General features: G+C 36.2%; 1 protein-coding gene across 8 annotated transcripts in view; it reads right to left on the bottom strand.

The window, feature by feature from the left end:
• Positions 1-25,808, bottom strand: part of LMO7 (LIM domain 7) — a 110,741-nt gene that overhangs the window by 21,000 nt on the left and 63,933 nt on the right. For 5 of the 8 annotated variants that reach the window (XM_075199832.1, XM_075199833.1, XM_075199829.1 and 2 more), the window contains exons 6-18: positions 20,134-20,164; positions 19,115-19,228; positions 16,906-17,098; positions 15,241-15,493; positions 14,686-14,883; positions 14,136-14,426; positions 13,153-13,308; positions 12,355-13,050; positions 11,054-11,083; positions 7,643-7,760; positions 6,674-6,816; positions 5,436-6,084; positions 4,884-5,087 (exon numbers count right to left, since the gene is read on the bottom strand). In XM_075199832.1, coding sequence (XP_075055933.1) covers positions 4,884-5,087; positions 5,436-6,084; positions 6,674-6,816; positions 7,643-7,760; positions 11,054-11,083; positions 12,355-13,050; positions 13,153-13,308; positions 14,136-14,426; positions 14,686-14,883; positions 15,241-15,493; positions 16,906-17,098; positions 19,115-19,228; positions 20,134-20,164 — 3,076 coding nt within the window. The remainder of the gene's footprint in view (positions 1-4,883; positions 5,088-5,435; positions 6,085-6,673; positions 6,817-7,642; positions 7,761-11,053; positions 11,084-12,354; positions 13,051-13,152; positions 13,309-14,135; positions 14,427-14,685; positions 14,884-15,240; positions 15,494-16,905; positions 17,099-19,114; positions 19,229-20,133; positions 20,165-25,808) is intronic. The other 3 variants (XM_075199831.1, XM_075199836.1, XM_075199837.1) reach the window with 3 other exon arrangements.

Here is a 25,808-nt window from a genome sequence, read left to right as displayed (position 1 = left end):
TGCTGGAAATGTGACTTTTTAATATAGACAGATTTAATGGCAAAATAAATAAAATAAAAAAACAATGTATATAGTTTCTGGGCAATAACAAATAATGTACTATCTAGGTAGGAATACGAGCTTTAACAGGAAAATGAAATGCTTGTACAGCTTGCCCCATGCGGACTGTGTTGGCATCATAAATCAGTGGCGTTTAAACATACAAAGTGGTGTGTTTAAAAGCAGAGGAACATGTGAAGGCAGCCAAAAATTTTACATATAGATTTGCTGATGCTTTCCATAAAATACTCAATTTAAATTATAAATATTTGTTGTAGTCTGTAAAATAAGGATATGAAATATATGTGCACTGTATGGGGGAATTCTATTGGCCACGAGGTGCCACGATTGGTCTAACTAACAGTCTGCGGAGGCACATTGCATCAAAGCTTTTACTAAAATCCCCGCTCATTTCCCCTTGTGTCCCATAGAGATGAGAGGGAAAATGAACAGATGTCTGTACCGTATTGGCCGGCAATGTGAGCAGGCAACACCTCGCAGCCAATTGAAATCCCTCCTATGACTCTTTGTGCAGTGCTAAAACAAAAAGAAATTGCTACAGCTCGTATCTGAAGTGTTGAGGTACAAAAATGTCTGAGACAGACATCTAGTAATAATTCAATTACGCAATAAAGACACAAAGATCAACAAAACCAGAGTGTTTTGAAGAAGACCCTCCTTGATTGGTTGAAGAATATATGCACCCCACAAGTTTATGAACAATCTATTGGCAGAAAAACCCCAAATGTGCCAGATAAATTCTTCTCCAGCAACACCACCACCATCACTCTCCAGAATAACAAGCATAGCTAAATTAGTACAATTATTTACCACTAGGTGGTAATGCAGAGACATTCACCATGTCTCCACCTCTTCTAAGTACTGCCGTTTGTTGAAAGCCTACACTCAGTTTGGAACTCTAAAGTCTATAAATGTGTACATGAATTAAAACTGGAATTCCAGAAAGTAAACAAACATGAAGCAAGCAATTATTATATAAAACTTAAATGACTGAAAATATAAAAGTGCTTGTGTATTATACACAGGTGTGTAAAGGTAAGACTAATGCCTTTTTTTATTGGTTTATTCATTAAAGTTTTTACAATCCAAGGAAAATAATGCAGACGCCAGGACATCCAGTAGAGTATTAAAGCTTTTTTTAAAGCTGACCATACAAGGGCCAATAGTGCACTGACTGTTATGTATTTTGATCATGTTAAAAATAGCGATTTGTAAAGTGGTGTTTAATTGTGGCTTTCACCTAAGCGCCAGAATCAATGTACAATTACAGGAGTGGCCAAATTAAATAGATCCAGTTCTTCAGCACTGAGGCCAAGTAGCTGTATCAATTACTAAAAAGACGAGGAGCACAGCTACATAGTCCAATCTAAGAGAATAACGAAGGGGGGGGGGGGGGGGAAGGGGGATATAAAATAATGGAATGGCAATCACAATTTCCAAATTAAATAAGTATCAAAACGTATGTATACATCAAAGGAAACAGCTTATAGTTTCCCTGGGGAAAGACTTCAGGCTAGCTTTACTAAAGGTCAAACCAGTTAAAAGGCTGAAAGCCATAATTAAACACTACTTTACAAATCGCTATTTTTAACATAATCAAAATACATAACAGTCAGATTTACTAAGCTGCTGTTTGACAAACCGCCGAACAAAACCACCAGATAAAACAGCCAGAAGAGGTAAAAAAAAGAAGAAAAAAAAAAGATGGTTTGCGAGAGGCAAAATTGCTCAAACTGAATGCCGTTCTCACCATTTAGAACTTAAGAGGAAGCAAATTAGTAAATAATTGGCGCTGTAATTTGCCTAAGGGGCAAAATTTATTTTTAAATAACTTACAGGGGCAAATTTTATTTTTCATTATATTAAGGGGACACCATTATTGAATTATATTATGGAGGAAATATGAATATATAATTACCTTGGCAATACTATTTAACTGTTAATGGGGATATAATTATTTATGACGCACAATGTGCATTGGGTGCAAATATAGTGCACCCATAATATATGAACAGAATTATTTTGTCCCTTTAATATAATGAAAAATGACATTTGACCCCCATAAGTAAGTTTGAAATTGATTTATATGTCATCAGTGCTTCTTCTTATGTTCTGAATGGCAAGATAAGCTCAAGCATGCTGTTTGAGCTTTCAAGCCAATCAGAGAAGAAGTCTGTGTTTATGGCGGTTTAGCCGTTTTCAATCCACAACCTATCGCCAGGTATTTTACATCACAGCCTCAAACCATTCTATAGTAAATGCTGCAGTTTGGATCACTAAACCGCCGGCGATGTGTGGCGGTGTCTTCGTAAATTTACCCCTTATTCTTCACTGGGTAAGAGACTTCAGAGGACCAGAAAAATAGGTGGACTAACCTTACAATTGGATTGGTACACAATAGCCAAGCTTCACAATGTCAACACCGTGAAAACCTGATCCGACTGAGGGAATCCTGTCAGTTTGTAGTTACTCTGACAGGAAAGCATACTAAAGGTGTGCAATGTTAAAGCAAGTAAAGCAGGCATGGCCAACCTGTAGCTCTCCAGGTGTTGTGAAACCACAAATCCCTGTGGCCTCCTATATGTGGACTAAACAAGAAAAATTAATATCAAGAATAGCTGAACATTAAAGGAAAATAAAGAATGGACTTCAAACACAGTGTCCCGGACCATTTTAAAAACAAACATGATTGTGACGCCTCAAAATTTAAATTTATGTGAACTAAGAAGGTGTCTACACAATGGAGAGGGATATACTTCCAAACATTCATTTTACAAGAAGAGTCCAAGTAGATATATACACTTGGTACCCTAATCAGTAAGGGTTGAATCAAGATTTTGAACTGTGCAGACATATTGGCATACTAGATCAGTCAAAACGTTGGTGCAACAATACATGGTGTCATTACACAATGATGCTGCTGTTTACTAATTTGTTTGCTATCTTTTGAATGCTCTTGAAATTGTTTCTCAATTTTAATTTCTTTTAATTTGTATATTGCCCTTTTAAAAAGTAACGCTTGCCCATACAGAAAACAACAATGGTCTTCATCTACAAATTTTTAGATTTAAATAAATCTCTAGAATCAGTTTATTATACACTAAACAGAAAGATTTGCACCAAGGCACTCTCTATATACAAATCCTAGCATACCCAGAAAGTTATCGGCTGGCTATCTACTGACAAAACATGCTGGGGCTTGTAGTGTCAACACCTGGAGAGCCACAGATTGGCCAGGCCTGAAGTAAAGCTTTTAGTTATAAAAGGTACAGACTTGGTTGTTTAGCCTCACGCAAAGGTCTATATATTTATGTAATTATAGGATGGTCGTTTTATAGCATTTTACTGGACTGCCCATTGCTGTCCTTTATTTTAGCATTTAGTAGTGTGGAGTTGAATTTCCTGCAGTGCAGTGGGCTACAGATGGACAACCAGGATTCCATCAGTCAGGTTCTTGTTGAAGAGTTTACCAGTACTTTGTACCATTGCAATTGTAAGTTATACCAGCAATACTCTTCTCCTGCATAAATGTGGATCTCTTTCACAAATGATATTATAAGCCACTGCCATTGATGCACTTGTTTAGTACTGTACCATAAAATATTGTGAGTGTTATTCCACCATTTTAAACTTCCCCATTCATTTGTGCCTCAGATTACATTACATATCTACGCTCTTCTTATATTGCTTACATATGTGCAGTTGCATACCTTAGCTGCATTTTTTCTCCAGTCTCTTCATTATATAGGATAAATATATTTTAAAATAGATCTGCCCGAAATATTCAAAACTAGTCAGTGAAATATTTGATTGCTTCCATATCTGGCCGCAAGACTTTACACAAATCATCAGAGAAAGTATTCCCAGTCCAACTGCAATTACACCGCAGAATGAATTACAGTCATCCCAGCATTATGCTCACCAAAACGGCATTCTGGAGAGACGAGCAGATGCAGGACTCAGATTGCCTGTTCTTCCACATAACTCAGTTTCTCTCAACTGTTACTGTTATTGGGAGTATTAAGGCTAGAACCTCTCTGCTCTTTTTGAACTACTTTTCCACCCAATTACTGAATTTAGGATGATATTTTCACCTAGCACTACAATCCATTTCCTTTTATAGATCACTTGAGGTTTAGCTTCGGCCTGTTAGTGTGGTCTGAATACAACTGTACACACAGGCATATAACATTCCAGCTTTAACGGTTTTTACAACATACCAATTAATAAACATATTTGAAGTCATCAGATTATTATCGAGCATCATGAACATTTTGGGTCCACAAATGCTGTGATAATGGGACAATTAATCAATGTCGCCAGGGACACTGCACATCTTAACGATCAGGAGACAAAAAGTGGTTAAATGCCGACTAATTCACACATGCCTAAAAATAAACCAATCAACCTTGGTAAAATCATCTAAAGATGTACCAAACATAGGGTGCAAGTTTAGTCAGTTCTATTTATTTATTTTACAAAGCTATGCAATTTCTGGATTGGCTGTTGAACTATAAAACACGGTTGGAAACATCTTGAGAGCTGTAGGTTTGAATCTTTTGATTAAGAAGAATGTTAAGCCAATGTAAAACTACAGAGTTCAGGACATCTAGTTGTTCCCAATCAGATTTAGAACACACAACATAATAAATTTGAAGTTGATTGGGTCAGCGGGCAAAAGAGATCTACCACTGATGGCACGGATACGTGTATAAAGTCATTGGTGGACTACAAAATACGAGCCTCAGACATTCTACTCGTTTTTCTCTCTAAGGGAAGTCTCAGAAGAGGGACAATGTTCTGCTGGAGAGTTATACAATTACCAGAGAGCTGGGAGATGTCATGGTAGCAGATTGTGATACTACACTCTTCTCCTGTTGGAAACCAAAAGTTTTAGGGGAAGCACTTCGTCTGATGTCTTTCTTGTCATCTCCTGAATGGTCATCTTCACTTTGGAAAGCACTGCTGGGCTTATTCACCTCAGTCTTTACATGGGTTAAACCATTGTACTTCCAAGTATCATCCACCTGAAATAAGAAAAAATAAATCATCAAGTCTTTTCATAAACTGCAACTTGAAAGTATGGTAATATAGTTCAGTCATCGAAAAAAAATAACTGACAGGTGATATAAAAACATAAATCACTGTATATTGCACAGAGGGATAGAGATAGATAGATAGAGATATATATATATATATATATATATATATATATATATATATACACATATATATATATATATATATATATATATATATATATATCATACATTTCAATATAGGGCTTTTCATCTTTTAGGCTTAATCCAACAACTATTTGCCATTATTAACAACCAAAAAGATGGAATTACAAAAAAAATAAAAAATGTTCTTACTGTATAGGATTTGTTAAATGAGGTGATCCCTTTTGATTGGCTACCGAAGGGTCTTGCGGTAACCACTGATGACAGTCGTGAAGCGTCTGTTTTCTGATATCCCCTTGGCAGTGAAGAAGAAGAAAGCCGAGTAGATTTGCTTTCTGTATTCAAGAAACTGGATGAAATTGGTTGGATCAGCACATTACTTCTGTTATTGGGCAAGGAGTTTTCTTCCTTTGCAAAACTCTTTATCGAATAGGAAGTGGTACTCTTTGTTGTATAAGGCGTATCCAAGTCAACAGTGAAGCTTTTTTCAACCCGTGTCTTAGCAGGTGGTTTTATCTCTGTGTTCTCTTCCTTCTGAGAAGTTTGCATAGTGTAGGTGGTATCACTGTGCTGGTGTCCGGTTCCTGTTTCACCACCAGAATCAGGATCATCTTCAAGTTGTATTAAATCGCCATCATTTGTCTTCTTGTGAGAATTTTGTGTAGCATACAAGGTACCCTCTGTTGCCCTTTTATATGGGACATCTATCGTGTAACTCTTTTCTAGTGATGGCTTGGATGGAATACTGGGCTCACTGAAGACATCGTCACTTGATGAATACAGACTTCTCAGTTCTGATCTTTGCTGATCATTGTTCAAGTTATCATTCTCTCTATCCTCCCTTAAACAAAAGATTAATCTTTTATGGCCTAGTGTAAAACAAGCACAGTAACAAGAAATCATACAGTTTGCTATCAGCGGGTGAATATTTCGGGGACTAGGAGATTAGCACATTCTTGGAGCCACAGTTGAACATACCATACATTTAAGCAAATAAAATAGCACTGCATTCCTTCTGCTTATAATGCAAGCTGTGACCTTTCTGACATGCTCTCCAGACCTTATCAAAGGCCACACTTTCATTTTGCTATTTTTGAAATAGACTTGATTCTTTGCCAGTGGTTTGCTGCTTGCTAAAACACTGTGTATAGAGCAGACGCGGGCAAAGCACACAGAGATGTTTGTTTATTTATTTGGGACATGCACATTGCCCTTAAACAGTACCATAGCATTGTTTACCTCACTATTCTCGCCTTTACTTTGTTATCAAAACATGGAGTCATCTTAGTATTTCTTGATTGACAATATATTGCTTTTCAGAAGTTTTCTTCCACAAAAGGAGATGATTGTTTTTTAACTTACTATATTTAATAAACACAAACCAACACAATGACTTATTAATTATACTGGATGCTGACAAATAACCCTACCTCTCCTGGCGCATTTCTCGGAATGTCTTATAAGTTCTTTCAGGCAATTCACTTGCTATCTTTTCAATTTCCTCTCGCTCTTCTTTCTTTTTCTGGAGATCTGATGTGAAGCTTTTCCGTCGATTTTTCCAATCTGCCAAATCCTAAAAAGTGATTATGAGGTTAAATATTATCTGTGCCCACAGTCTAAATTCAGGCCTGTCCAACCTGCGGCCCTCCAGGTGTTGTGAAACTACAAGTCCCAGCATGCCCTTCCAGCTATCAACTGGTTGTCTGCCGGCAAAGCATGCTGGGGCTTGTAGTTTCACAAGATCTGGAGGGCCGCAGGTTGGACAGGCCTGGTCTAAACCAAGGTTGGTCTATATATTTGATTCCCTGTATGAAACAATTATAGAAGAATTATAGGGAAAGAAATTCTTGTGTTTGGGTTGAGAAACCTGTTTTTTTTTTTTTTTTTTTAATCCTGAAGGTATATTGTTTATGCAAGAGCAGAGGATTAGACTGAAGCTATATTTGTTAGTGTACCTGCAGTTTCATGACATGCTGAGTAGTACAGAAAAGTTACATACTATATACAGTGCACAGGCTGCCTATGCTGTGATTTATAAAAGTTGCTAAATGTCTACTTGTCTTTCTGTGTAACGTGTGTTTACACCCAGCTGCGCTTCTTTAACATAGTTCTAGCAAGTTTTATGTTCTAGGATCAATTACTATACATATCTATCGATGTTGCATCCAATACAACACACCATCATTCAGCTTAGTTCTGGCAAAGATTTGTACCTGTAGGCAATAAGAGCTGGATAATGGGAAATTAAAGTGATCAACCTGATTAGCTAACTGAAAACATTTTAATTGCAAGCTTTCAGAACAAAAACTTTCATTGGACAGGAACGCAGGCATTAATCAGTGGCATACATTTGCCGTGTTCCACCACTGAATTAGAAAAATTATACTCACTACACTTACATTTTGCCACTTCTGATCCTGCTCCTGCATTTGACTCTTTATATTTTGCATTTCTTTCAAACGGATTTCACGAATGTTTTGAAGTTCCTCTGCAGTGCAGTCTTCTAACGATTTACTCCTATGGAAATAAAATGTATAGATCTATTTATATACTCAACTTAAAAATGGGCTAATAGGACAAAGTCTATATGCCAAGTATTGTTGGTTTGGAGAAATGTTGCATGGAGGACATAGAGGCGTGTGTGACACCAGAAAATTCCAGTATCTGTGTGGTCTCAGATCACTATTCTGATGCTGAGATGCCCTGTCCCTTCCACTTTGCCAGTCTGTGGCTTCCTGCTTGCCTCAGTTACCATCTACACAGTTCACTGCCTCCCACAAGACCAGCACACTGATCACCCTATATACATGTCAGCAGAAAACAGAAAGGAGGCAAAGCTAAGAACAAAACATGTTTTTTATAGATAGCATTTGACAGAATTGAAGCAGTCACTAAGTTTGGTACAAACAATACACACCACGGCTTTTTATAATATTGGGAACATTTGTCAAAACAGCAAAGTATATAGTGATTTATGAATAGCCAATTACTATGGTGATGTGCCGAAACTGGAAAACCTGGAGCTTCTTAATGGATAGCTGTTTAAGATGAGGTGCAGAACATTCTGTACTACACATAACACAAACTAATGTGGTGTTCACTTGTCGGTAACCCACGCCTCAGTGTTGGTTGGACCATCCTTTAAGCACTTGTAGCACTAATTAGTTGCTGTTAAACAATTCACTACTACAATTAAGGCCCTGCCAAAGTAGGCAAATTTACTTTGTAAGATTAATGGCACAGAAAACACAGCATGCTGCTATGTGAATACTTGAAAGTGATTAATTTTCCCCAATAAATATAAAAATATATTTCCTTTGTGAGACTTTCTGACTAGGAAATCTTGCTACAGCAATTAAATCACCTGTTCCCATATACTATATAAGTGGAGACGATTAATCTAAGATTTTCTTATTACATTAGTAATTCCCTCCTGACAAGACAGCTCAAACATGCCCCAACAATCATATTATTCATGATCCTGGCCCTGCTGGGATGTTATTTGAACAACATATTTGATTTAAATGTGCTGTGTTTAAATAAAGGAAAAATACATGGTATGGTTTGGGACAGTGATTTGCATTTTATTTAACTATGGCTTTAATACGCATTTATATAGATCTATATAAGAAGGAATTTACTAGTGTAAGAATCACCTTGACAGACTGACTTTACATCAAATAATAGCTTGTCAGCAACACGTCCACAGCAATGCTCCGGAGTTAGTATGTTACGCGTGAAATCTCAGTACAAACAATATGTGGCATTTGTTTTTAAAGCTTTGCTACAGATGATTTTTGCTTTATTGCTGTGGAAGTTTTTTTATACATGCTTTATAGCTTTTCACAATAAAGAATTGAGGTTTTATTATGGAAGTCCAATGTGCTGACTAACTTTCTCTATTCTATTCTGTTGAAGTAGCAGCAATTAGTTTGCCACTCAGGACTGGAGAAGGTTTAATGAAGTCTCCAAGATTCAACATTACAAAATGGAGATGGATTCCCACCAGAAGTTTAGAATGCAAAGCAGTTCAAATCGGACCTAGGGGCACTTGATATGAGACTACTTTTATCTCAATATTTGAACTGTTCCGGCTTATAAAACAAAATAGAGGATGCTGGGTTTAATCAACAGTCCTGTTTAACAACATAATTTTGGCTAGGAGCATGTTAGGTGTACACTGATCACCATAAAGGAATGTGAAAAATCTAGACTGCATACAGACAGATACTTGATCATGTCTTAAGTGGAGATTTCTGAATTATTTTATTTTTATTTTTTTTAAAGTAAGGATACTAATATCACATAACAATTGTGACTGAAACATCCGTTTAATTTAGTGCAAATATTTTATATTTTTTTGGCACTGCAGAGAGACAATAGTACATTCCTAAATAGGAGACACTTGTGTTAATCTTGTGTTAGATGGGTGATTGGTTTTAGGCCAATTTCAAGGAGATAATGTGTTATCCTTTCACTTAAGATAAAGATGTGTCTGGGTTGACAAAACAGCAGATTATAAAACATGGTGATAAGCAACTGGTTGTATGTCAAAGTTATAGACATGGCAGCATAAAAATAAAGCTTTCGTTATCCCACCGACTTGTGTTATTTTAAAATGTAACTTATTCACCTCTGTATTTACGTATCTATTAAATATACCTCTTTGCCTGCAGATATATTGCTTGGATCAACATTTCGAGGAGTAGCGATAATTATAAGGGACACAAATTGATGGCTGTTCAATGTTTCACAAGCCACTTTGTGGCAATCTGTCAGCTATTACCAAGACAACAACCAATGATGTGTACTGTGTTGTTTTAGCTGGGCCAGATCAATATAAACTATTGTGTTTGGCTGAAAATTCTTCACTCACTATCTTGTCTCATTGTAAATTAATCAGTGTTGCAATTTTACTTTCATTTCAAACTGACAATTTACTTTAGAATGTCAAAATTTAAATAGATTTTTTTTAAAATAATACAAATCTTCAGATAGTTTCACCTGCTGTGGTCAAAATGACTAAACATGGCTATTGCTGGGGACAAAAAAAAATAATAAAATCACAGATTTACATGCGTTGTACATGAATACTGTTCTAAAACAGACAGAACAGTGATCTAGATACCTAGAGAAAAAAAAAGAAACTAACAAAAAATGAGGGAAACTACACACACACTATAATCTGGACTGTCCATCGTAATCAAGCAACCCCCCTCCTTCCCCCGCCAGTCTGTGTGCACAGCCTCAGGGTCTTTCACCATGCAGACCAATAGGAATCTAGTGGTCTGTTTAGTCACTTCATCCAGCCTTTAATGTGGTTAAGCTTGAGCTGCAGATTAGACACCTGGGAGATTCATCCATTTGCACCACAATCTATACCACTATCGAGCCCCAGAGTATGTCCAGGTACTGACCCCCCCCCCCCCTTCTTGGCACCCCTGAATACCAAGTTACTTCTTAAAAGCCCTTAAACCTTTAAAAAGGTATAATGTAGACACAATCTGAACACAGAGTACTCATTTTTTTCACATTCTATTTATTTTAGTCATTACTGCAACATTTTATTATTGAAGCCAAAACAAACAGCAAAGTAAAGCTAAGCCAGGAAACCTTTCCTGTGAAGGCAAGATATTTCCCCATAAGTATTCCATGCACAGCACTGAAAGCAGCATGCGCCTTTTGCAATCCTCCCCATGGTAAGTCATAACGGCTTGCTATAAATTAGTAGATAATGAAAACAAACGACAACACAAGAGGGCAGAGCTAGATAAAAGCAACAATATTTAACACTTGACTAACAAACTTACCCGCTGGCCATGGAAAGCTTCTCCCGCAATCTGAGAGAAAATGATAGGTACATTTTCTATGTTACCAAAAGGCATAAGTCTTGCCAGTGTAACAAAACGACACCACAAAGTGCATTTTTATTTTCAGGGGGACTAAACTATTATACATATGTACATATACATTGCAACCATCACAAAACATGGAACACCTTGACCTGTTAACAAACACACACGTATGTTTCATTTTATTCAAATCCTTTTAGTATTTTTAAGAGTATATTTCTAAAATTTAGAGCATTTCCTTCCACAACTGTTGCCATTATTTAAATATTGGGAGGAGAATGCAAATATATCCATAAGCACAGAAACTTGGCATTTTGCCAACAAATGACAGGTAAATTAGAATATCTCTGTGTTTGTAACTCCAAGTAAAGTGATCTTACAAATTAAAAAAAACGTTTCAGAATTTCAAATTGCACTGCGCAGGTGGACCAACCACCTAAGATGTAGGATCATATGTACATGACTTTATACATTATTTCTTTACATAATATTTTGCACAATAATTTTTTTTTCTCTTTTTGCACATACTATAGAGAAGGCTAAGAAAAATAACTTGTTACATGGACATACAATGTCAAATTTATTAAAGTACCATTTAATACAGAATGTGCTGAATTTTTGCTTTTACAAGTAAGGACCCCATACTGAAAATATTTTTATTTTGAAAATATATATATATTTTGCTAATTATATACTTCTTGGTAAAGTCAAAGTATTATTGCTTCAACCTTTACTCTTGCTACAGTGATTAGGGGAGTACTGGACAGTACTATTTTCTGTAGTCATGAATGAATTACATTTTTTAACCTTGTTGAAAATGCAATATTGTATCACCTTCTACTGGTGCTAACAAACACAAAGATACTGAGAAATAAGGTTCTATCTGCAGAATGGATGCTATACATGTTTACTAGATGTTAATGGAAAGAAAAAGATAACAATTCTAAGTTCTGACAATAATAAACGATATCAAGACAGAAGCAAACGATTGTTGATAAACATGCAAACTTGTATAAAAACCCAATTTTATGAAAGCTTTAAATTTCACATCAATCTTTACGTCAGTGTCAATAGTGGCCCAGTAAAATACAACGGATACCATTTAACGGAACAGTCGGTTATCCCTTTTCTGGAAAACAATTGGGATTTTGCAGGATAATCCATCTGTCTGTCATGCACAATGAATGAACACTGGCTCAATGCATACTACATCAATGCACAGACGTCAACTATTGCATGCAAGCAACACAGACTCTAACCTTTCCACCATTTGCCGTTTCTTGTGACTTATTTTGCTGGCCTCCCTTATAGACTCCCACTTCTTTATGTCATCCTCACTGCATGGGCCAGATGTAAAATGCTGTGGCTTTGTATCATGCAAAGCGTGACATAATTTAACCTTTCTTGTCAACATGTCATCATTCTTCATGGTCTCTGAAGCATTGAGCACTCTTCCCTCATTATCAGTCTTGCTAGATTCGGAGGACTTTTTTACCAAACAAAGAAATTTAGATTGTACTTCTTCTGGAAGAGACCAGGGATCAGGAAATGGAACAGCATTGTATTTGTCTGGTGCACCTGATAAATGAACTTCTGTTGGCTCAGTCTGAGCTCTTCGAACAATCATATCATCCTTCACCAAATCAGGGATCTGTTCTGAGTCTTCCTTTGACTGTAGGACAATATCTTTCTCAATTTCCAACACCTGTGCTAAAGGTGTTCCAAGGTTGACCACTTGGTTGAGGTGAAATGTTCCAGTTTTCCTTGTAAACCAATCATCATTTTGAAGGTCTGGCAGAGTTCCTATGCCGTTTTCCAAAGGATATTTCTGTGTACATGAAGTCTGCAGACACTGTATGAGTCGAGGACCAGACGTGGGGTCAATTTTTCTTCTGCTTTCAGGTGAAAGCAAATCTGATGTTAATTTTTGAAGGGCTTGGAGTATTAAAAACTGACTAATATCCAAAAAGTAAAGAAAAGAAAAAAATACATTTATTGAACGGATTTCAACACAACACACCAAAATGTAACCATGCAGATCATGCCATTTTAGTAACCTTGGATTTTCTGATTTATCCGCTGTTTTTGTTTCCTCTTTAGTGATGTGCAGGTTAGCTTCATATTCTGCACCGCATCTCTTATTTGTTTCCACATCGCCCTTAAAGATTGATGCAAGAGCAGATGTCCACTGACAGTCCTCCCCAGGCCTCTTACTGTACAATCATTGCAAAAACAATTGGGAAAATGAGAAATTCATTTCTGCTGGCTTTGGGGTCTTTACAGCAAAACATTATAATATACTGTTTTCTGCTGCTCATGCTTACAGCATTTGCCTACAAAATTACAATATATTGTTTTTGATTCATTATCCATGCAAAGTCACTAGAGTTCTTTTTATTTAGAAACAGAATTTGCAGAGGCTGAACAGCAGTTTCATGTGTCAATATGAATATATACTACCCTGTAAGAGTGTAGGGTTTGGTTTCAAGCGCCGCGTGTTCTGGATCAAAAAAGGGAAACAGGACTATTTTTTTTTCTAGCACTGAAAGAATTTGGGTTCCTACAGGAGAACATTGGAAATTACTATAAAATTGAACGAAACTGAAATCTATTTAAGATAAGTGTTGTAATCAGTATTTGATAACTGAAACTTACCAGGATGATCGCTCCTAAAATGGTTGAACTATGTTGTGTATACTGAGAGCAAACAAAGTAGTACAATAGTTTAAATACTCATGTCCGATTAATCTTTTCTTGAAGGAGTAAGATCTAAAGAGATGGGTCAGCTAAAACAAGGGCTGCAATAAAAATATGGTTTATAATCGTAGTTTTAAAAATTATATTCCAGTACAAGGGACAAACCTACAAAGAATATGGTAGTGTGCGCTAACCAACTTTTAAGCAATTTTCTGAGCAATCAAAGCTGTTCTGTTAAAGGAAATGAGGAACACCACATTTCCCACTCCTCTATGCCACATCAGAATATTGTTCCCTTCTCTCAAAGACGACATACGTATATAGTGAAAACAGGAACACAAACCTGAATCCCTGAAATTCATTATACCAAGGTCGAGAAAGCGGTCTGGTCCACATAACTTTCTCAGGCTGACCATCATCTTGCGCAGCAGTATTAAGGGGCAACGTGTTAGAGGTGACCTTCAACAGCGAGGACAGCTGGTTGACCTTTCTAATATATAGGTCATCCTTGATAATATTTGGAATTTGTCTCGGAGATTCATCATCTTCATCTGAAGAAAGTCTGGCATCATCTACATGTCCCTGCCATGACATTTTATCTGGTTTCCTCACATCCACTTCTTCTTGGTCTTGGCTATTGTACAAAACAGCCAATAAGTTAGCCATGTCTCCATGCTAAATTACATCACTCCCAGCATGCTCTTAACAAAGCCAGTCATATAGCAAATGTTTAGCTTTGCTTTTATGAAAACCAAATCCCTGAAGACTCCTTACTCAGCATGGTTAATTTTGTAAAAGCAAAACGAAAATAATTAGTTGAATCAATGCACACACTGAAGAGGCTTTATCAGGTTTCCAATAAGCAATGGATACAGCGATGTCATGACTCTGACCTGCATTGTCTTTGTGAACTTGTTGGAATAACCTCTTTTAAAATTTCCAAAGGTTTTTGAGAGCCCATATGAGATTGAGCACAAAGACCACAACCCGAAGGAACTGGAACTGATTTGCTGTTCATGTAAAATTTCCTTTTTGCTAAATCATCAAGCACCAAATCCGGCAACTTCCCAGCATCTTCGGAATCTGAACTGCTTGAAAAACGTTATGCAGATGAAATAAAACCTCACACATGGTAATCATAGCCTGTGAAATGGCTCATACCATAGCTGCTGTGTGAGACAGGCCCAAAGTAAAAAGTACACATTTACTATGTAATCTCTCACTTAACGATAAAGGCATCTACTAATGTGGTAGACATAGCATTAGCTTGCTAAGGCAGCTATATGTTACTGTGGTGACTCTCGCTCTACCGAAGTTGGATATTTACGTGAACAGAATGTTCTCTTGAAAATCAGTACCCTTAGTAATGAGATAACAAGGAGAGAATTACCTAAACTAGCACATTTGCCTTTCATTTGTACAGCAGTCCAGTATGTCAACATCCCTACCTTGAAAACGTCCCATCCGATTCTGTGAAGTGCGGGCTCGCCCAGCTCCTCCTATTGTCCTCATTCTTATCGACACGCTTCTTCCTTAGCGGTGCTGGAACGTAACTTATCTGTTTAGTTTTACTTGGGAGAAACTGATTGAAATTAGCAGTTGCTTTGGGCTCCAGTGTAGAACTCCTACGGTAAGTCTTGTCATTTTTGCCTAAATCCTGCATCTTGTAGGTCAGTTCAGAATCTGCGTCACTTTCCCCACCTGCAAAATGTCATACAAGAGACTAAGAAAATGTATGATATAGAACTTAATTCATAGTAAGAATGTAATCATACAATTTATAATCACTTGGTGTGGGGTGTAGTCAGATTAGGTGCAGTGGATTTTGATATAAATGTAATTCACTTTTCTATAGAATTTTTATTTAGTAAACAGTAAGTTATAAATGTATATAAACAAAAAGGTCTAAGAGGCTGTTGAACTCATTGGCCATAAAAGAATCTGAAGCTAAAAATAACTTTATGAATATAGATTTAAGCTACAACATGGAAAAAAGCGTCGTAGCTATAACACAAATGTAGCATGTCTATTAAGATTGCCTGTTGAGATACGTTCTTAAGGAGGCACGCCCACCTAAGAGCAGAAGTATTTTAAATTGCTTTAGAAGGACTAAGTTTAATACAACATAAACGTATATGTTTATATATTATACACATTTTTTTATTTATTTTTTTGCTCTCGATAACTTGTCAAACTAATGTTGCACCAGGCAATTATCTGGCTCAACAGACCTTATTTATGGTATTTAATTAACCGTAAAGCTTGATGCCTGTGAAAGGTTTCATTTAGCGTCTGATAAGCCAACGTATCACAAAAACGGCACATTACATAATATATAGAGTATGCAAACATGGTATATTAACAACAAATTTGGTCCTTACTCCTACTAATGCTAAAGGGATTTAAAAAAAAAAATCTGAATATAACGGAAATTAGTGAGGTGTAATATTGTTTACTTTCTAACTCATGCTTGAGTTGACCAAAAAAACAAACAGCAACAAAAAACGGTCACGCAAGTTCATCAAGATAAAGATGTGTTTGTAAGAAGTATGTCATATCGATATCTATATGTATAGTGTCAACAACCACAGCTCATTTATGTTCTATGTATATCTTCTAATAAGTTTTGTGTTTTTTGAGTAAAATGTCAATGTTTAAAATGGATGATGGAAGCTCATGGACAATTAGATTTCACGTCCTTCCTTTGACACTGGAGAATGTCTTTCTTTCACCTCAATATGCAGTGACGCTATTTTGTGTTTAACAAAACACAAGCTGCACCACTAAGAGAAGTTATTCAGTAGCAGTGGAGAATATACACACCATTAAGACAAAAGATACATTTATTGTATGAATAGCTTTTCTGCAGTGGCCCTTTCTGCTTTAGACATTGCACAGAAGTTTTGTGATCACATTCAAATCAATATTAGAACTGTGCATTAAGCACAACTAATCCTATTACTTAAAAGGAAAAATTGAAAGCATAAAAATGCCTCACACAATTAACCTAGTTCACATCAGATATAAAGTGTTTAAAAATCAAATAACTTCCTAAACAAAAAGTAAAAAACACATTGGCCATGTAAGCGAAATCATTATGCTGAAAAACTTACCCTCACTGCTTCCTTTAAGAGTTGTATCTGAGGAAAAGCTTGTATAAGACCTGGAGCCAAAGGAGTCCAAGCTGTCCCAGGAATCGTCTCTTTTGTGGACAGGAACGAGATTTTCTCCTTTCTCGCTGTACCACAAATCACCACAACCACTGTCTCTGCCACTTCTCTTCAAATTACTGGACTCTTCCAACGCCTGCAATTTGACAAAGCAAAATAAATATGTCTTGGTATGAAACACACAGTTGTCTAAGCCTATGTCCAAATGGCCTTTATTTAGGAGCTTATCTGAAGCACTTTGACTCTTCGGATGGACTCCCAAAATGTCTTCACATCCATGTCTATCTATGAAATTAAATGGCAATAACACTGAATGATAAGCCATGTTTCTCAAACGTGAAATACTGTCCTACACCACCCCTTACATCTACCTTAGATCAGGGACTCATAAGATGCCCTCTTCTCACATCGACTTCTCCTGTGCCACCACCAGTCTAGAAAATGATTCCCCCCCCCCCCCAGTCTTCAAACTCTCTTTGAATACCCACCAAGCTCCCATTTATTCTGCTAAAAGTAATACACCCGCTACTGTTCCAATCTCCACTATGAGCTACACTCGCTTTTTTTTTTCCTCAGTTGGGCCCTTTTGCCACTAGGCTGTAAGCTCTCTCCTGAGCAGAGCCCTCTACCTTTTGTTTTCACATCTGCATTTATTTTGTCCACTTTGTATGTCCTTGTTTTATATATACTCCATTTTCCTTACTATCCAACATCACCTTACAAATCAACAATAGCCTAGTTGAGATTCTTTATTATTTTGCCTTGCATCACACATTATATAAGAAAGTCCTAAAACAGTTTTGATCAGGACAAATGGAAGATGGTTGTGATACATTTTTTCCTTCCTCAATCTCTGCACCTATTGACTCATTTATATTGAAGTATGCAGGAATGAAATTGAATTGAATGAGTAATTGATTAGAAATGCGTGAGTACAGCCATCTGCAAGCATGTTGCCCAACCTTTAGACTTTAAAGCAGTTTCTAAAGATAACTCATATACTGAAATTGCCACACCTATTACCAACCTGTTTTTTGTTGTTTGTTTTACATAAAATATAGATGGAGATTACAATGTACATGTGTAACAAATTACCTTTATATGGGAGTACATTCTTAAAACTTCCCTAAGAGAGCAAGTCTTGCCACAAGAACCCTCAAATGACTATACAAGTATCAAGAGTCTGAGCTCTGGCAAAGTATGCTGGGAGCTTTGGATTACATTATGGAGAACACATTACATACTCCTGCTGCAAAGTATTTTGAGCAAATACACAATCACATGTAACACTGAGTTACAGTGCTTGACAAATTTGTTAAAGGAGATCACTAGCAGACAAGTGTATAAATATTTCCTTCCTTTTTACAGATGTATTAAAATTACATTACTTAAAATAAGGAGGGGACATCATTGCTGTAAAATATGACTATTATGGATTATGAATATTAATGCCAAAAATCACTTCTACTTTAATAAATGTTTGCAGCTTTATGAACTTAATAAAGCCAAATCAGATTATACAATGCAATCCATTTCCAATATAATCTGGTGATTAAAGCAGTCAAATAATTGTGATGACTGTGGTCTCCTTTACAAATAGACTTTTTTTCCTCACTTTGCAGTGATCTTTCTTAAAGATTAATAGGACTTAAAAAAATGTGGAAAAAATAGAAGTACATATAAAAACCTGAAGCCGTACCTGTAATCCAAACAATAAAAAGGTAAGTACAGTATGTCAAGGAGGATTGGACTTTGGCACTGCCTTCTCACCTAGCAGCAGATGAGAGCGTACTTCCTGTTCTAACCTACTGCCATGCAGAAAGTAAATGCAAGTTCTGGCTGGGTTTCAAGGATACCTCGTTTATATGCATGTATGTGTACCCTTTTATATGTATACAAAAAGGGTATATACATACAAATATACAACCTGTTTAATCAATGAATCTCGCAATTCACTTAGAGTCAATGTCAATGGTGTCAAGTTATGCTTCTTCTAAACATCAATAATACAATTGGTAATACATTAGAACATTCCTCTTAGTGATAAGAGGCCCTCCCATAAGGGAACATTCCTACAAAGTATCAGGTCATTGTTAACAGTCAGTCATGTAATGTGGCGTACATTGTAAACACATTCATTGTATTTTCTCACCTTGGTCAGCGTTTGCCCTAGCAATCCTTCAAATGCCTTCAAGTTAAGCTGTGGACCATTATAATAAGGAAAACTGTGCGCTTTTCTCCCAAGCCAATATAAAGTGATCAAAACCTATCAAGGATAAACATTACAATTTTTACAGTGACATAAGATTCCTGTACAACATACTTTGACTTCTATTATAGCTGCAAAAGTTATTTAAAATAGCGACAGAAAACCAAACAAAAAAAATCAATAGGGAAAAAAACATCCTAAAAGATGTTTAATCACCTACTAGAATGTCTACGCAGAGAGAAAAGGTAAACACCTGAAAAATTATCCACAAACGCTTTCAATATAGGTTTATGGCCCTTAACGATTCCCGTTTGTTATATCTGTCTTTGAACAAGTGGCCCAACCACCACTTAGACCAAATCTATGATTATCACTCAGATGAAAGCATAAAAAAATTGCACACACATATGGGCAAGTGGTACGGAGGTGGTCATTGAAGGGGAAAAAAAAAAAAATAATACACCGACTCCAGTAACGAGGAGTAGATACTGATCTGCACAAATAATTATTTCATCATAATCTTGCATGAAAACCATCAGTGTATACTACCAAGCAATATCCCTTGGCTAGAGAATAAAGCCACTTATCATTTGACACCTCTGAACACATCCTGCTTGCTGTCATACATAGGTTCTAGAAGCAGGTACAGATGCAGCTGGAACCAGCCCAACGACATTCTGGGGAAGGGAGTCAGAACACCAAGCACAACAATGTAGACGTGTGATACACTAACTAGACCCCAATAGCGGTCATCCCCATTAAGTGCCCTTTTATTAATACACATGTGCCTTGCAGTGACAAATCCAGTGTCAAGCAACTCAATGCAGAAAGATCAACTGCTGAACTTTGTAACACAACACACACATATTACAACGAAACTGAGCATCGCTTTAGAACACTACTGGAAGGGTGAAACCTACGTACTTCAGCAAAAAAAATTAAAAAACATATATGATACTTACATTTTTCAATCTTCTCTCAGTCTCTTCCTGTCTGAAAACAGAAGATAAAAAAAAGTAAAATTAGCACATAACTGTCATAAAACCAACAATTGAGCATGGACAGATGTAGCACTGCTAATTCCTGTCATTAATAAGAGATTACAAAGGACCAGCACACCTTGATCCAGACATGTCCAATCAAGTGGGAACATTCAGCGATTACACAAAACAGTTATTGTATAGACTTTTCCCACATCATCAGAAAGATGAATAGATCATTTTACTGTGAGGGAGCAGCAGCCGTGTCATATGGATTTGGTGGGTATTTCTTTCAAGTTCAGCTTAAAATGAAGTCACAGACCTTGACCATAAATACAGGTAACCACCTGGCAACTGGGTGATCTGCTTCCCTCCCTCTCTCCTTCCTGAATAGGTTTCATAACAAAATAAATAAAAAATGCATTGTGTGGGCTGCTGCTTGACTTAAAAAAAAAAAAGTTTCCTCAAAAAAAAAAATGATAAAAAAAATGAAATGTATTTGATGTATAAAAAATAAAATACAAGATCATAACACTTTACTGCATGATCTATATGTCTAGCATAATCAAAAAGTGTGCAAAAGACTGGTTTTAAGAATACACTACTAGTGTCATGTAGAAGACAATATGTTTACAGAATTTGTAGACGCAGAGTGATTTAAAAACAGAACTTTGAACATGAACCATGAATCACAGCATCAATTGTGTTGTAAATATATTTCTCTGCATTTTGAGTAATTACATTATTTGTGATAATTAGTATGACCTCACTCTAAAGTGAACACATTTAGAAGGACACAATCATCAGCTGTTTGAATAATTTAAATATGTTAAAATTAATTCTATGACATACAAAAAGAATGACTAGTGAATAAGGATAGGCAAGCAGATTTTGTAACACCAGAAAATGTCTGTAATGAGACGGGTTTTATACATCATATTAATATGTAACCTTTTTTAACTTTCTCCATTAAACACATGCAAAAGGTAAACTTACAGTGCCTTTAAATGTAGTAAAAAAAACAAAAAAAAAAAAAACTTTACTAACAGACTAACCTTAACCAATTAATAAGCTTAAGTCAAATCCATAATATCAACACAACCACAAACTGATTACAAAACGTGTAGCTATACCTAGCTATAACACTGAAATGTAATTTCTGTGTTATAGCTAGGTAATAGCAGCCGCACTCCAGCCGATTAAGGAAAGCCAGTGTTGTCTTATGGTGAAAAATAGCAAAATGTCAGCTAAATGATTAAGTAGTTTCCTGCCTTCAATGGCTCTTCTTTAGAGGAATTAGGTTGTGCATGCCTCTGAGGAAGTGCCATTACAGGCATGAAACTAGCTAGGCCTCCAGCTGACCATATAATCCATTTTAGCTACCAGCACTAATAAAGATACGGTTTCAATCGAAGAAAACTAAGTGGCCTTTTATGAATAGCCCAAATGCAGTAATTATATTTCACACTGCAGCAGCCAATGATTAGCTCACCACAGCAGAGGTACAAAAGGAGAAATATAATTTACAGAGGACTAGTGCTTCCCTACATTCTGAAGCGAGATTAACCCTAAGACAAAACAGGACTGCATGCAGTCAAAACACTGGTCTTAACCAAAGATCCTAGACCAGGCTTGGCTAATCTGTGGCACGCCAGATGTTGTGAAACCAAGTCCCAGCATACCCTTCCAGCAATAAGCTGCTATATATTGGTAAAGCATGCTGGGGCTTGTAGTTTCACAACACCTGGAATGTCACAGGTTAGCCAAGCCTGACCTAGACAAAGTTTTCTGTCCGTCTTCAACCTTTGTCCCCAAATTCTAAAAAGCATTAAGCTGCTATTTACCAATCAAGTGTTTGACGGCAGGCTACCACTAATGTTGTTTCTCCCAGTGTCAACTTGCGACTTAACAAGGCCCAGAGTGCATGCAGTTAAGGTGCAGCCTGATACAGAAGTGCCTGCAATTCCAAGCCCTGGGGCTAAATATGTAACCATACCAGCTTAAAAGCTAAAGGATTATCTCATTTGCCAACCTTCAGTGGAAGCTATATAATTATAGGATAAGACATGAGAGTGGATGACCTGTAAAGTGCTTAAATGCTATATGCTCATTGTTCCCAAACTTGTTTCCAGTTTTCCTAATTCACAGGAAGTGTGTATTAACCGATATTACTAGTGATTTATCTGTGGTTAGTAGCTTAGTCTAGAAGGTCACTTATTACTACATAGTCCCTTGCTGGGAGTGTGGAATGTGTTATGGTTTGTTTCATATCTTGTTACCATGCAACACATTCCAACACAGAGCACTGAAAACAATTACCATTAAGGTGTTACTCAGTCAATAAGGACAAGCCTACTCGTTTAGGATTCTTTGCACTTTTAAGTACTGTATAATAAATATTACATGAGTGGTTGGGGTACGCCAATTACTAGAAAACCAAAAAGATAGTCCTGCTTCCCATAAAATCAGCTTCCTTGATATAAATGCCAAGTGTGACATTTTAGCTTGCCAACAATAATGTTGGCATGAAATATGGGTCATGTATCAGAATCTGCTTTAAAAAAAAAATATTTCTTTAGTATTAAATAGAATGTTTGTACAAATTTAAGAATAAATATAAAAAAATGAGACCTAACTACTTAACTGTAGTTGCCTACATTTACTCTGAGTCCAGCAGTAAACATTTACTACCATATACTTGCTACCATGACCTTTTTCAGGCAGGAAAACACTATCTAATCTTTCACACCAATTTCCCAACTGAATTTACCTGGGCTGAATTCAATTATTGATGGTAAAGGTATTTTTTTCTGGAGCCAATTAAATAATTTTTACAGGGGAAGAGCATATTGGTTTGATGTGATAGTCATAAAAGTCTGGGGTTATGCATGCAAAGGTCAGAGATATTCCAACATATGAGCATTAGAAGCATTGAAGGGGAAGTAATTGGTTTTACTGCGGCTAGATCAGTCTGTAACACAATTAAAAGTAGTTGTGAAAGGATTTAATATGTGCAGCATATCATCTAAATGCTAGATGATATGACCCTTGGTGGCAGCTTAGAATGGGTACAGTTTGGGACTATAGCTCAGACACTGATCCTTAGATAAAGAAGTCACTCAATCTCTGGTAAAGAGTGCTTCAAAAAAATGTAAGAATTAAATAATGTACAGTGCTTTTCTATATTTGGTGTTTTTCAAATAAACCTATAGTATTTTGGATTGACACAGCAAGTCAATTGATTGATGATTGTTGACAGCATTTCAGGGCATAAATGCAATTTAACATTGATAAACATTTTCTAAAAAGTGAAATGTTTCTTTTTGCAGCACAAGAACATTGGTTCTCAGGCTAGACAAGGACATTGACAAATAAGATCAGGATTCTTAAGTTAGTATTACTGGTGGACAAAATTAAATGGACTGTATCCTAAATGTTGACCTACAGGAAACAAGCAATAATGTCAGAGGATGTAAAGAATACAAATTGCAAAGTGAAAAGTACATTGTGTTTACTTTGACTTCAATCCAAAAAAAAGGATTTTCACCGAACTTTGATGTTATTGTACACTTAGCAGAAACATCGAACATAAATCACAAACGAAATCAGATCTAAAATCAAGGTGCATTACATATGGAAAAATATATAACAAAAATGAATGGTGTGTTGATAACCACCTTTTATTTCCTTGTCAACAATGCGTAGAAAAAAAAAAAAAGACAAGAAAAAAAACCCACAAATGGTGTTAAGACCTCACATCATGTTATTTTGACTGAATCCTGGTAGAAAGGTGTCTTGCCAAATCTTATACGTGATCATTGTTAATCTTAATTTGATAAAGGTAAACCGATAAAATGAAACTACATCTGAACTACAACTCTCAGTGGACAGAGAGACTTAATTATTTCACCCACTGATCAAAATATTTCCTAAAAAAACAGTTAGCATACAAGTGTAACTTGAAAGGGGCTCAACCATGAAAATCAAAAGGACAAATTTTTAAATGAAACTCAAAATATATTTAAAAAAAACAAAACAAAAACCTATCACTGCCCTACTAAGTTATCCTTCTCTCACAGTTCCATGGGGTTTATTTAAAGCTGAGAAATCACCACAGCCAGTCAGAAATACACGGATACTTTTGAGTTTCTCCTAAAATATGAACATCAGCTCCACCAAATTAGGAGATAGAACTGTTGATTCAGTCGTTTCTGCTACACAAGAGAGATTGCTATTTACAACCATGTGCACACCTGCTAAATACTCTGAAAGGTCTTTCTTCGTCAAGCACTCAGAGGGTGACAAGTGCTCCAAAAATAAAAGGGGCAATGCTACAACTGTATGTTAAATGAAGTTATGATGTGACAAAACTGTGTGTATATATATATATATATATATATGTGTATATATAAATATTATGCACATACATACATATATAAAATGTAGTTTCATTTTTGTTTGTTTTTAAAGCTCTTCCATTTCATAATGGTTCTGTTATTGTTCTAGTTCAAAGAGTGTTAATTTCTGACATTAATAAAAATCTAGCTCTTTAACACCATCACCGATAATTATACATTCGTCTCTATTCTTGAACTTAAAACAAAGCCTCAATACAACTAAAGGTATACTGAAATCAGAAGGCTGTCCTATATGCTCACTAACAAAATAGCCCCTCTGTGACTTGCTGAAAAGGTTTTCAATCCTGACTGATATAGCTACTGAAGGCTACATGCAGTCTTCAGAGCTGAAGGACTCAAGTGGCAGGGAAAACATTCTCCATTGACTATAATGTGTCACAATAAGAAGGATTCACAGCTTCAGAAAGTTGCATTTTTATTGCTGGAAAAACAAAGCACTCAATCACTGCAATGTGCCACCATTTTTTGTAATCAGCAAATCAAATGCTATTTTATTGGCTACAATTAGCTGTACCAATAACAAGTTAGACTTGGCAATTAGAGTAGAGCTCATATAAAGTCCCAGAACAGAACAATCAAAAATATATTACTGTGATATTAGCAAGCACTTAAACTCACAATAAACAAACACAAAATACAGAATATATTCTGAAGCCCCCAAGTCGTGCATCACGGTATACAAAATCCCCAATAGTGCAGGTGTATTAATATCTACAGCAAGCTCCATAAGACAGGCATTTTTCAATAAACAGCAATTTGTCTTCAGCCAATAGAACACCACCGTTCGCAAAGTTTAAATGCAATATCTGCAGTGAAAACAGCATAATCTTCTATAGGAGCTGTAGTGTAGCAAGTTCTATCTAAAGACACAATTAAAATTGTGCAGGCACATTTAGAGGGAAATAAGCTACTGCAAAATTACATAAGGACAAAAAAAAATACAAATGAAGTTCAAAAAACATTGGATTTGCTAGACTCTTAAATATCTTTACATTTTCCCATGTAATGTTTATAGCAATTGTGATTAATTGTACGGTATATACAGGCAATCTGTAGTAAGCCCATAATTTGCTTATGATTCATATCATCTCAGGTGTTGTCTAGGGTGTGACAAAACAATTTAAGGATTGTCCCTTCTGAAAATACATGTTCAATGATATCTTCCCACAAAATGCGTGTATGTTTGCTTGTAATACAAGCAGCATTACGAGGCATTACATATTGTCTGCTAAGTTTCTC

Source organism: Mixophyes fleayi, chromosome 2 (assembly GCF_038048845.1).
Source record: "Mixophyes fleayi isolate aMixFle1 chromosome 2, aMixFle1.hap1, whole genome shotgun sequence".
Classification (NCBI taxonomy): Eukaryota; Metazoa; Chordata; class Amphibia; order Anura; family Limnodynastidae; genus Mixophyes; species Mixophyes fleayi.
This window is presented reverse-complemented; position numbering and strand designations above follow the sequence as displayed.